Raw genomic sequence first — 14,389 nt, forward strand, 5'->3', positions numbered from 1 at the left:
ACTTAAACTCTAATTCAGTTAAAGCCTATGGATACACGCCGCACCCCTTGCTGGCATGTATACGCGATATGCACATGCAAATCAAGACAAACGAGCCGAAGAAAAATAGTGGAGAGGTTTGAGGCAATCTCTGAAGAGGGCTTTTTATTACTGTTCAAGCTCGCTGTAGTCCTTGCTTATAGGTAGATCTTACTTTTTGTTGGGGCCCAATATTCTTCTTAAACCTTGTTCACTGCAGGAGACTTTTCTCTCAGGGTTCATATGTCTTCAGTGGATTCTGAAGCTGGTGAGAACGCGATGAGAGCAGACAGGAGAGAGGTCTTTTCCAGTCCAGGAGAAAACAGCTTGCTTTCTTCAAACACTCTTTCTCCAATTTAAAACTCCCCTAGTTGGCCAGCAGGTGGTAGCAGTCAACCTGGAATGCTAGCTTCTCCACCTTCAACGTCTGGTATTCAAAAGTGCATTGTGGATTAAATTGGAGCAGGGAGTGGCCCCTTTCTCCTTTCCAAGTACTGTCTGTTACTATGCAAATGTCTTTCCAGTCAAGGGTCTTGTGCTTTTTTGTAAAAAAACAAGCAAGTTCTTTCTTTACTCAGTAACAGTTTAAAAATCAATGTTCGTGTGGTGAAATTAATATGCCTCATTATTGGCAGATGGGGGCCTGCATGACATGTTAGGCAACGACTTATTAGCATGGGGTCAACTCTTTCAAGATGAGAGGAGAGAAAATTAGCATGGGGCAGTTTTTTGCTAGAAAGCTTACTTTTCCTGATTTCAGTTCTCTACAGCAAGGAAACTTGGAGCAATCATAAAATACCTGAATGCAGAAAGTTCAGACACTTTTGAGGTTCATTTAAACACCTGTTGTGTAAAGCATTTCCTAAAGTGTGACCAGTTGTCCTTTGGTGTATGCAGTTTTTTTAACCTTTGTCCATAATCTAGGAAATATTAATGGAAAGAATGAAAGTGCAGCTCCGTGAGTGGGATGAAAATCTCAAGGATGACTCGCTTCCCTCAAATCCTGTGGGTAAGAATGAGTTAAATATGTCACTCATCTTGGATTAAAAAGTCCAAAATTAGTTTTAGCTTCGGATTCAAGAAGCTTTTTTTCTGCAATACAAATCTGAGTGAAATTTATAAAAATGTAACTTTAGTTCAATATATTTAACTGCATATTGAGCAGGTTAATTCAGTGGTTAACGATTTCAGATTGAACAGTAGAATAAACAAATGAATATTTTTCTGGAATTAACCATGGAAATAAATTCCAGAATCTTATAAGTATCTGATCTAGATTAGTTTGAAATTTATGTGCATTGAGAAAAGCAAAGGACTTTAGGGGTGGGGTGTGAATTTGCTATAATTTGTTCCAACAAAAATGATGAATTATTTTGTTTAGATTTTTCTTATAGAGTTGCTGCTTGTTTACCTATTGATGATCTCTTAAGAATAGAGCTTCTAAAAATCGGTAGTGCTATTCAGCGGCTACGTTGTGAATTGGATCTGATGGACAAAGTAAGTGTTGAAAGAGACTGAATTTTATTTTAATGAGCTATAATTGTGCATTTAAATTAGTCTAACTAGTGACTTGTACTATATTCCATCAACTACTGAAACCAAACAAGCAATTCTATCTGTATAATCAAAAGCTTTGTAAGTGTGGCACCCCATCAACTGATACCATTGCTGAAGCTATTGTCCACTCAACAAGTCAGATTACCAGAGCAATGTTGTGTGGGACTGGTGCTCACCATCTCAGATGACATGGAAAATGCCAGTTTAGTATGATGTGATGGCTGCTGATACTGTTTTCCAAAGCTTCAAATGAGTTGCAGTTTTCAGGAGAAGGGAGCAAATGTTTTATATGCACTGTAGAATTGTAGCGTAGTGTTGTGAAAATAACAGGAATTGCCTTTTCTGCAGTATTTGAGTGCAGTTCTTCTGTAATGTTTTTGTCAAATATGCTTACAGAATTTTTTTAAAATCTTCACTATTAGTCTGTAATTTCTGGTTTACAGTGTACGTCTCTTTGTTGTAAAAGATGTTACCACACAGAAATCACCACCAAAAATGATATTTTCAGGTAAGTTTCCTTTTTGATGATGTAGTCGGGGTAGGATTTTAATTTTGTAACGAAGCACATGAGATCCCTGGGCTGTAAGCAATGCCAAAGACAGCCATGGCTATACTATAAAATAACATTACCTGGTTGAAGTTATCAGTATGCAGAAGGAAAGATGTGAACAAAATGTTTTGTGTTGCGACTGACTGTTCAAGACATAGCCCCCGATCAAAATATACGATTCTGATTGTGGTGGGAGAAATGCACTGTTGATTCAGTCGCGTCCCTCCACAGATCGCCTGACATATCATTTTTAAACTTTCCAAATTAAAGAAAGACCCAGCCAAATTGTACTATCTATTAACCCCCGAATGAGGCTAACCAAACCAGGTGTCTTTAGATCAACAAGTTAACTCTTTAATTAGAAAACTAAATTCTTAAACACTATTAAGGTAGCAACAACATTTAATTTCCAGCGATGAATTTCAGCAGTTACAGTTCAATAGTTAAAGGAATTTGGTTATTTTCTTTTAAAAAAAATAAATTTGGCTTGACATCAGAATTCTGAGTATAATAAATAGGGTTTAAATAAACCGAGAGAGCGTGCTCTCGTTTCCTTCGGTATTTGCTAGTCTAGCTGTCTGTCTGTGTCTCTGTTAACTGTGTCTCAAAAGCCAGTTTTTCAGTTAGTTTCAAATGTCAGCTGGCAACATTGTATCTTGTGTCCTTGGTCCTGAGTGGCTGTATCCTACAGCAACGAGAATGCATATTTGAAGCTGGCTGTATCCTATGTCAATGAAAATGCATCCTTTGACTCAGTCCCTGGAACGTGCTGCCTTAAAGCAGTACTGATCCTGTTACAACCTTCAAGGCACACTGCATACCTCCTGGAAAAAAAAACTACAGGATCATAGCATTTGTCATAATGTAGATCTGTTTCATAATACAAAAGTTTTTGGATTTGAATGTATAAGCATGCATTTACTCATGGTCTCAGTGCAATTTTAAATAAATTTGTAATTACTAAAACCTGGTACATAAGTCCAGTGTGCACCCCCATCATCACACCCCAAAGGTGGTGTTCACCACAGGGTCAAAAATAATGTCCTGCCACCATTGTTGCCAAATACCTGCAATCCATCCATGAACTAAACCCATATTTGATCCCCGAGTTCCCCTCCATTGCATTGCCAGACCAAGCAATTCCCCAATACTGCCAAACGCTACCAGCATTACCTCAATTGTACAATATTCTAGGGCCTCCCCCAGTGTTCGTAAAGCCAAGGGCTATGTCTATCTTTCACAGAGTAATGGGCAAAACCTTGGAATTCAAATCCCAAAGCTTCAGTTTATAAAAGGAAACCTTTTAATTATTTAAAAATGTATTCAGTCACTGTAGATCAATGATACTGAAATTATCCCTTACCAGGAATTAGCACCCCACTATTATAAAATAACGTTTTCTCCGACTCAGATGATGTGCCTGTATAGTCAAATGTTCTTTTACGAACATGCGTATTAGGAGCAGGAGTAGGCCACTTGGCCCTTCGAGCCTGCTCCTCCATTCAATAGGTTGATGGCTGAATTGATTGCTCCACATTTCCACCGATCCCCGATAACCTTCCACCTCCTTACTTATCAAGAATCTATCCATCTCTGCCTTAAAAATACTCAAATACTCTGCTTCCACCGTCTTTTGAGGAAGAGAATTCCAAAGACTCACGACCCTCTGAAAGAAAAATATTTCTCCTCTATGTCTTAAATGGGCGACTCCTTATTTTTAAACAGTGAACCCTAGTTCTAGATCCTCCCATAAGGGGAAACATCCTTTCCACATCCACCCTGTCAAGATACCTCAGGATCTTGTATGTTTCAATCAAGTCACCTCTTACCTTTCTAAATTCCAGCAGATACAAGCCAAGCCTGTCCAGTCTTTCCTCCTAAGACAGCCGGCCCATTCCAGGTATCGGTCTAGTAAACCTCTGGACTTCCTCCAATGCATTTACATTTTTAAATAAGGAGACCAGTACTGTGTACAAAGTACTCCAGATGTGGTCTCACCAATGCCATGTATAGCTGAATCATAACCTTCCTACTTTTGTATTCAATTCCCCTCGTAATAAACAATAACATTCTATTAGTTTTCCTAATTACGTGCTGTACCTGCATACTACCCTTTTGCGATTCATGCACTAGGGCACCCAGATCCCTCTGCATCTCAGAGCTCTGCAATCTCTCACCATTCAGATAATATGCTTTTTTATTCTTCCTGCCAAAGTAGACAAATTCACACTTTCCCACATTATACTCTATTTGCCAGGCTTTTGCCCACTCACTTAACCTAACTATATCCCTTTGGAGCCCCCTTATGTCCTCTTCACAACCTACTTTCCTACCTATCTTTGTGTCATCAGCAAATTTAGCAACCATACCTTCGGTCCCTTTAAGTCATTTATATAAATTGTAAAAAAGTTGAGACCCCAGCACAGATCCACTCGTTACAATTTGCCAACCAGAAAATGACCCATATCCCCTGCACCATGGGTTTTTATTTTCTGCAATAACCTTTGATGTGGCACCTTATCAGAGGCCTTCTGGAAATCCACGTACAATACATCCACTGGTTCCCCTTTATCCACAGCGCATGTAACTCCCTCAAGGAACTCCAATAAATTGGTTAAACATGATTTCCCTTTCACAAAACCATGTTGACTCTGCCTGATTACCTTGATTTTTTTCTAAACGCCCTTCTATAACGTCTTTAATAGCTTCTAACATTTTCCCTAAGACCGATGTTAAGCTAACTGGCCTGTAGCTTCCTGCTTTCTGTCTCCCTTTTTGAATAAGTGAGTTACGTTTGCTATTTTCCAATCTAATGGAACCTTCCCCAAATCTAGGGAATTTTGGAAAATTAAAACTAACACATAAACTATCTCACTAGCCACTTCTTTTAACACCCTAGGATGAAGTCCATCAGGACCCGGGGACTTGTCAGTCCGCAGCACCAACAGTTTTTTCTGTACCACTTCCCTGGTGATTATAATTTTCTTGAGTTCCTCCCTCCCTTCCATTTCCTGACTTGCAGCTAATACTGGGATGTTACTTGTATCCTCAATCGTGAAGACTGATGCAAAATATCTGTTCAATTCATCTGCCATCTCCTTATTATCCATTATTAATTCCCCAGTCTCACTTTCTATAGGGCTAATGCTCACTTTGTTCACTTTTTAAAATATCTATAGAAACTCTGACTATCTGTCTTTATATTTCTAGCTAACTTTCTCTCGTACTCTAATTTTAGCTTCCTTATCAATCTTTTAGTCATTCTTTGCTGTTTTTTATGTTCTGTCCAATCTTCTGACCTACCTCCCATCTTTGTGCCATTATAGGCTTTTAAGTTTGAGTTTCAGTTAGAATATGGTTATTATTGCAACAACCCAATAAGGATGACCATTTTGTTCTGGAACAGATGAAAATAGGAACAGGAGTAGGCCATTCAGTCCCTTTGAGTCTGTTTCACCATTTAATTAAATCATGGCTGATCTGTACTCAATCCCATTTGCCTGCCTTTGCTCCCTATCCCCTTGATACCCTTTCTTGCCGAACAGAAAATTATCAATCTCACTCTTAAATGTCATTTGCCTCATTCCACACCCGTTTGGGGAGAGGATTCCAGACTTCCACTTTCCTTTGTATGAAAAATCACTTTCTTCATTTCACTCCTAAATAACTTAATTTTAATTATATCCCCTTATCTGATTTCCTCCATTAGAGGAAATGGTTCTCTCTATCTACTCTATTGAATCCTCTTACTTTAAACAGCTTGATAGATCACTCCTCAACCTTCATGACCCAAACCAAGTTTATGCAACCTGTCTTCATTCAAGCCTAGTATCATTTTGGTGAATCTGTGCTGTACCCCCTCCAAGGCTAATATCTCCTTTCTGATGTGCAGTGCCCAGAGTGAGCACGGTACTCCAGATAGGATCTGACGCTCAATACAACTGAAACATAACTTCCTCACTTTTAAATTCCATTTTATACCTGTTCATTAGCTTTTAGTGATATGTGTGCATGGACACTTAAACCTCTGCCCCTGCACATGATCTCTCACTTCCCCATTTTGAACTCCATCTCCCATAATTTTGCCCACACATCGAGTCTGTCCTTTGCTCACTTCCTACTTTCATCTTCACACTTACACTTCACACTTATGCCTCCTTAGTGTCATGTGAAAACTTGGATATGCAGCTCTGTTCATACATCCACATTATTAATCTATATGGTGAAAAGTTGAACTCCACCAATTATTTTGGAAGCTGAACTATTTCAGGGATTGTATGTTTTTATAGATTTGCATAGTTATTCACTGCTTAACTAGTTCTTATCCATTTTTTTTTTTAAAGTTTATCCTTGTATGGACCCATGGCTGCCTATGTGAATCCGCATGGTTATGTACATGAAACCCTCACCGTATATAAAGCTAACAACCTGAACTTAATTGGTCGACCATCAACTCAGCATAGCTGGTTCCCTGGGTAATCTTAGTTCACTATGCCTTTTACAGTGTCAAATTTGGCATTTATTGCCTGCTATGCTGAAGTCAGTGAAATATTGTGTCCCTGTTCTACTCTATCAAATTCATTTCGATCACATTATTTAGCATTGCTCAACGTTATTATTACAACAGGAGCACAGCACCATTCATTTGATAGTTTTCGACATATTCCATTGTGTAGTGTTGAAAATATTTTAGGCAGAGTTCTAATCAAAAAAATTATATTTAAATACTGGTGTTCATTCATATCAAGCAAGCAATATTGTCTGAGTTTCTGCAGAGCTTAGGAGTCAACAAATACTGCATTGAGGGAAGTAAACATTTGGGTTATTAAAGTGGAATTAGACCCAAAACCATCTCTCATTTACTGTGGCACAAAAAGTATGACTTACCAAGATAATGGAAGATTTGGCATCTGAAGCAGGACAGTTTCAATTGATCATGACCTCTAAGCATACAGAAAAAAAATCCTTCACTGGAAGGTATCTGCACAGCTGTGGAAAATGTTAGATAAGTACATGCTTCCTCTGAAACAAGGGTATGTGGAACAAGGATGGTTTGGGGGAATATTGTATAAATTGCAAGTATGAAATGCTTCGTGGATGAACTAGAAAAAATAAATATAGGGCCCAGTAACAAGTTTAGCAATTCTACAAATGAAATTAATATTAAGCTTAATTTTGCACATCTGACAGTTAGAGATAGCTATGTACAATTCTTGTCGCATTTCCATTAAGAAATAGATAATTTATTGATAAATGTGAAAATGCAGAAATAATTGAAAATAAAATTGACTCTTGTAAGAGAGATGGACTGTTACTAGGATCCTCAATATATTTATGAATGGTTCTGAAGTGCCAGTTCTGATTTATGTCTGCATATGATTCACTTACAGATTTCATAGCATATCTCATTTTCGTGTGAAATATTTTGCAGGTTTGCATGGACTATAGCCCAGTGCCGTACCTGTGGAAGTCACATGGGCTGGAAGTTTACAGCAACTGTGAAAGACATGTTGCCTCAGAAGTTTTGGGGATTAACACGGTCAGCTCTGCAACCCAGGATTCCAGAACTGGATGATGAAACTCACCAGGAAGGATGCTGGAGACCATGTCTTTAATACAGATGTGTGTGTGTATATATAGAAATACATATGAATGAAAGTGAATAGCACTGTAGTTACTTGTGCCAAAAGATGAAACTTCCAGTTCTGCTAATCACAGTTATTCAATAAAATAACAAGCTGTGAACGGCATGCACACATGTCTCTATTGGATCTGATGATTTCAAAATTTAACATTCAGATTCAAATTCAAATAACTGACGTAACTATTTGAAATATGCTTGCACATTGTTTTCATTAAGTGACATAACAATATTGTTGTAGACCAACTCACCAGATCAGGTGCAATGATTTAATAAATGTAAACTTTGGGGAAAAATGCTTTTTGAATTAACATGATCATTATTATAAAATGTTTCTTGCAATATGGGTAAATTGTGTTTTTATTTTGGATGGTGAAATTCTCAAATTCAATTATTTGACTCTAATGTACCAAGGATGATTAGGTGTACCAGTTAGGGTGGAGCTATTCATAGGCATGACTTTATTTCTCCTTCAGGCTTAGACAATTTTTTTTTTTAAATGGGGTGGCATTTCAAACTTCTAGTTTCAACATTTGGTGTTGATTGAGAGTTCTGGTTTATTCACTAATATGGTGTTTATAGGAATATTCCAGTGACACGATCTTACCATTGTTTGAATAACTATCTTCCAATATCTTGCTATGCATCAATTGGCTTCTTGACTAGGAGCAGCAATTTAATTGCATTCCCAAGAATGGATGCTGAAAGTAGATATTGCATTGCTTTACTTCCCCACCCACTGCTCTTGTGCAAATAAATGTAGGAAGAGGAAGCTGAGTATTAAATCCCAAGAGTTAGTTTTACAAGTATGCATTTCTGGCAGGGAGTCTCCCCTACTGGTCATGTATATCTTGAATTGGATGTGTGATCACTTCGATCCTTTTCATTTAGTGGGTTATGGGAAGTGTTCCCCCAAAATCCAGATTTGTGCTTCCATTGGAAGAGTTTCTGTGTCAGTAATTCCATAAAATCAGCTCCACTAATTCAGTGACTAGCCTCGAAAGTGTGGTGGTGTCAGCAATCCAATTAGGAGGGTATGGTATTTGAGTTTTGCAAAGATGCTGATGAATAAGGCCATTGAACATTACCTTACAATGTTCTTTTATAATGCTTACTGACTTACAGAATTTTATATTTTAAAGTATCCATGTTTTATAACATGGAAAGAAGCAGTCCAATTTTGCCTTTTTGATCATTTTGCATAATCTGGGAGCTGACCTGTAACAAGATTATTGTAACAACTTAATGAATGCTTCAATTGTAATTTTGCTCAATAAATCTACAGTTTAGTCTGCTGAGGCTGTTGCAAAAATTGTCATCTGCTGTAGGCATTTCAAAGCAAGTGTAATATATTATTGATAAAGCAGAATTTAGTAAATGCATTAGTGATGTGATCTTGTTAATAAGGCACTACAGTGCTGTTCTTTGTTTTCTTTTGTTCTGGCAAATTACTTAGTTCTAAGTAAGTGATATTGCAATGAGTAGGATCTATTTTTCTTGGAGACGGTCTGTAAATAATGGAATTTACTGCTTGTTTAGTAATTAAGAATCACTGCGTTGAAAGTATTGTTTTAATTGCAAGTGATCTGAGAAGCCCCTTTTCAGTAATGCTGGCTTGTTTTTGCCTGTTTTCTCTTGAAAGAAAAACATTATATTCTTTGCAAAGCAATTAAAAAGTGGGAATAGAACCAAGCTTATTGAAGAGATTTAGGAAACCTTTTAACATTATCTTGCAGTGTTCTTTTATGATGCTAACCTACTTCCATAATTTTGTTTAATGAACAAATTAAAGTATTGATGTTTGATAACATGGAAACATTGTGTAGTATAATTCTGCCTTTTTTTAAATTGCTTAACTGGAGGGTGGCAAGGGTAGAAAGAATAATGAAATGTGAATCCATGAAACTTATACTGCTGATAAAGAATTTCTCCCATTAATTCTGAGCATGATTCTGGAAGTTCACATTCTAAATAGTTTTTGTTAAAATCTTGATTTATTGCAATAGTTCTTTGAACCAAAAGAGACTATCTCAAACCTGGAAATAGTTCAATATTAAGTTGTCAATACAGTTTTTGCACTTGCACCTTACAACCTTTAAGAAACAATTTAAAGACTTGCTTAGAGGCCATGCCTCAAGCACCAATTTTGTTGCTGACATAACCATTTTATACCTGTGCTTGGAATTATGGTTTAGTTGTGTAAGAGAATTTTCATATGCCAAGGATGGTTGCAATGTAAAACTTCGATTAATCCTAGATGCACACAATGGCCATAATCTTACGCCACCTGCTGAGGTGGTGTAAAATTGACAGGGAGGCAGGGGGTTGCCGTTCCTGTGGCCTTCCCACCCCATTGCAATTTTACAAGTGGCGACGGCAAGAAACAGCCTGCCCTCCCCAGGCCTATTAGGCCCCTTAAGTGGCCAATTAACCCACTGCCGCCTAAGGGCTGCCTCCTGCTGCCGCTGGTATATTGGCAGCGGGCAGCTCTGGACCCCCAGACGGCCACCCAGTAAAACCTGGTGGCCTTGGGCGGTGCCCCCTAATCGCACACTGTGTGTCGTGAAGGACCCACCCCCAACACAAGCTGCCCCCGCTGCACTGCATTTTCCCCAACCGACATCCCCACCCCACCCTTGCCTTGCTAGGGCCTGGCCAATTGTCCCCAGTGAGACCCAACGCACCTTCATTCCAGGCCCGCGATCATCTTGCTCTTCTGGCTGGGTGCAGTCGCGGTAGTGGCAACCGCTGATTGGCCAGCAGCTCTTGGAGGCAGGACTTGCCTCCGAGGCAGAACACCTGCCCAAGGCCAATTAAGGGCTAGGGCCACGTAAAATCAAAGCGTGGCTTCTAGGCTCTTAAGACGAGCTCGCCATGATATTTTGGCTAGTGGGTGGGGCCACCAGCCCGACGTAAAATTCTAGCCAATATCTCTTGAGCAGTAAGATAATAGAGAAATGAATTCATTTGTCCTATTTTTCCTCTGGGTAGAGCCATCACCGTTGTGGATTTTTTCAATGACTACAGATTGCGAAGTACTCGAGCTCTTTATAGGCTTCTAGTCATACATACTTGTCCTTGCTGATTTATTATAATCCTGATAACTGTAACTGCTATCAAGACACCAGAAATGAATTCGTTCCTACAGAATGCCAGATGCCAACTTGCTTAGTTTCTAGTCCTGTAAGTAATCATCTTGGCCCTATTGTCCAATTTCTCTTGTTATATTGGGCTTCTGGTAATGGCAAAAAGTCAACTGACATGAATCTCACGTGGTGTGCTTTCAGCGGCAGCTAAACAACACAGCTACACTACTGTGACACACTAAATCCTAAGTCAACCTGGGAATGAACAACTTTAACCATTTCACTATTTCTGCAGTATAGATCCATAGCCATTCATTTGTAACATTTTTCATTTTTAATGAGATTAAACCAAATTCTATGCATAATTAGAATGTCTTGCAGTAACTCTTGAGGCTAAAGCAATCACTTTTTAATCCTACTTGTGAGTCAACAACCCCACCATTTTTTCATCATACAAGACTTTTAAGCTGCTTGCTTAGCTTCCAACCAACTAAACACTAAAGTTCAAAATTTAGTCTTGATTATATCACTCTGCCTGAAAATGAGAAGAGATTTCTTCACCCATGGTGTGGTGAACCTGTGGAATTCTCTACCAAAAAAAGCAGTTGAGGCTAAATCATTAAATATATTCAAGAAAGAGTTAGATATAGTTCTTAGGGCTAAAGGGAGCCAAGGATGTGGGGAGAAAGTGGGGACAGGGTACTGAGTTTGGATGATCAGCCATGATTGTATTGATTGGCGGAGCAGGCTGGAAGGGCCAAATGGCCACCTCCTGCTCCCATTTTTCTATGTTTACAATTGCTATCCTCTGGTCAATGAGGAACAGTTGGAACAAAGCTTCACCCAAGGTATTTCCCCTGGATTGTACACATTTTGCCACTAGGAATGAGCTAATACTCATCATTATACCAGTTGTAATGAATTCAGCAAGTTCTGAGTAATCTTTTTACTTTATAAATTAACCACTTAAGTACACATTCTTTAATGGCCAAAATTTACAACCACCTGCAAAACTTTCTGTCTAGCGGGTAAACTTTACTTGAATTTCTGTAACATTGTGGGACCTAACAGGCACTGATGTCCCTAAATTTACTCATCCTTTCTATTTTTGTTTTTGTTGGTGTAAGGCAATGTTGTTCTCACTCCCGAGTATTAATTCCCTTTAACTTCTATCAGTCGACCTGTATAGTGCAATCAAGGAATTCTTCATTCCAGGTGAAACCAAATACTATTGATGAACTCTACACATTTCAGTGCATTAGCAGTCAGCACTTCACCTGAAACAGCTTCAGGTATCTGGGCTTTCCAGGCTCCTTGATTTGCTTTAACTCTTCAGAGAGTTCACACATTCCTTGTGTATAATCATTCTCCCAACAAGTCTATTGATTCCACATTGAATACTCAGTGTATTGTCAGCAGGTAACAAAAGTGTTATCACAGGAACAGTTGGAAGGCATCAATTTGTTTTGTTTTAATTCGTTTCGTGGGACATGGGCGTCGCTGGCCAGGCCAGCATTTATTGCTCATGAGAAGGTGGTGAGCTGCCTTCTGGAACTGCTGCAGTCCATGTGAGGTAGGTATACCAACAGTGCTATTTAGAAGGGAGTTCCAGGATTTGGACCCAGCAGCAGTGAAGGAACGGTGATGTATTCCAAGTCAGGATGGTGTGTGGCTTGGAGGGGAATGTGCAGGTGGTGGTGTTCCCATGCATGTGTTGCCCTTGTCCTTCTAGGTGATGGAGGTTGCGGGTTTGGAAGATACTGCCTGAGTGCCCTCGGTGTGATGCTGCAGTGCATCTTGTAGACGGTACACACTGCTGCCACTGTGCACCGGTAGTGGAGGGAGTGAATGTTTGTGGATGGGGTGCTTTGTCATGGATGGTGTCGAGCTTCTTCAGTGTTATTGGAGCTGCACCCATTTCGGTAGGAGTAACAGTAAAAAGGATTATTACTTGAATGGTAAAAAGTTGCAGCATGCTGCTATGCAGAGGGACCTGGGTGTCCTTGTGCATGAATCGCAGAAGGTTGGTCTGCAGGTACAGCAAGTAATTAGGAAGGCAAATGGAATTTTGTCCTTCATTGCTAAAGGGATTGAGTTTAAAAGCAGAGAGGTTATGTTGCAGCTGTATAAGGTACTGGTGAGGCCGCACCTGGAGTACTGTGTGCAGTTTTGGTCTCCTTACTTGAGAAAGGATGTACTGGCACTGGAGAGGGTGCAGAGGAGGTTCATTAGATTGATTCCGGAGTTGAGGGGGTTGGCTTATGAGGAGAGACTGAGTAGATTGGGATTATATTCATTGGAGTTCAGAAGAATGAGGGGGGATCTTATAGAAACATAAAATCATGAAGGGAATAGATAAGATACAAGTGGAGAGTATGTTTCCACTGGCAGGTGAAGCTAGGACAAGAGGGCATAGCCTCAAGATTAGAGGGAGCAGATTTAGGACTGAATTAAGAAGGAACTTCTTCACCCAAAGGGTTGTTAATCTATGGAATTCCTTGCCCAGTGAAGTAGTTGACGCTTCTTCAGTAAACGTTTTTAAAGCTAAGGTAGATATCTTTTTGAATAATAAAGGAATTAAGGGATACGGTGAGAACGCGGGTAAGTGGATCTGAGTCCACGAAAAGATCAGCCATGATCTTATTGAATGGCGGAGCAGGCTCGAGGGGCCGGACGGCCTACTCCTGCTCCTACTTCTTATGATCTTATGAAATTAACTAATAGCATAAGTAACAATGACACGACGGTGTTATGTTGAAGCTGTGGTATGTGGGAGCTCCTGGATGCCAAGGCGATCCAGGACAAACACATCTGCAGAAAGTGTGAGCAGCTAGAGGAATTCCGGATCAGGATTATTGATCTGGAAGCCGAACTGCAAACACTGCACAACATAAGGGAGGGGGAAAAATAACCGAACACTTTGTTCTGGAGGACAGTCGCACCTCTTAGAACAGGGTCATCTGTTTTGGTATGCAGTGAGGGACAGGAGGATGTGACCATGAGTGAGGAAGGTAAAGGAACCGAGCAGAAAGTTGTGGAGGAGCCTCAGTCATTGCAGTTGTCAAACAAGTTTGAGATGCTCTCAACCTGTGTGGACGAAAGCGAGGTCTGCAAGGTGGATGAGCAGACTGGCCATGGCACTGTGGTACAGGAACCCAGTCAAATGGGAGGAGCTAAAAGGAATGCAGTGGTAGTAGGGGATAGTATAGTGAGGGGAGTCGACACTGTTCTGTGCAGCCGAGGGCATGAGTCCAGAAGGCTATGTTGCCTGCCCAGTGCCAGAGTTCAGGACATATGCTCAGGGCTGGACAGAAACTTGGAATGGGAGGGGGAGGATCCAGTTGTAGTGGTCCATGTAGGTACCAACAACGTAGGTAGGACGAGGAAAGAGGTTCTGCTTAGACAGTATGAGGAGTTAGGCAACAAATTGAAGAGCAGAACCTCAAGGGTAATAATCGTTGGATTATTACCTGAGCCACGTGGCAATTGGCAGAGGACACATAAGATAAATGAAATGAATACGTGGCTCAAAAACTG

At 39.9% G+C, this 14,389-nt stretch overlaps 1 protein-coding gene across 2 annotated transcripts in view; it reads left to right on the top strand.

Annotated features, from left to right (window-relative positions):
* The window catches only part of crbn (cereblon), a 54,355-nt gene extending 44,676 nt beyond the window's left edge, over positions 1–9,679 (top strand). Inside the window, exons 7-11 of one of the 2 annotated variants that reach the window (XM_068051488.1) lie at positions 943–1,027; positions 1,400–1,515; positions 2,019–2,083; positions 6,469–6,600; positions 7,557–9,677. In XM_068051488.1, the coding sequence (XP_067907589.1) occupies positions 943–1,027; positions 1,400–1,515; positions 2,019–2,083; positions 6,469–6,600; positions 7,557–7,740 (582 nt within the window). In that variant the 3' untranslated portion in view covers positions 7,741–9,677. Of the gene's footprint in view, positions 1–942; positions 1,028–1,399; positions 1,516–2,018; positions 2,084–6,468; positions 6,601–7,556 lie in introns of both variants that reach the window. The other variant, XM_068051489.1, reaches the window with a different exon arrangement.
* Positions 9,680–14,389: the final 4,710 nt, after the last annotated feature.

Source organism: Heterodontus francisci, chromosome 19, assembly GCF_036365525.1.
Source record: "Heterodontus francisci isolate sHetFra1 chromosome 19, sHetFra1.hap1, whole genome shotgun sequence".
NCBI lineage: Eukaryota > Metazoa > Chordata > Chondrichthyes > Heterodontiformes > Heterodontidae > Heterodontus > Heterodontus francisci.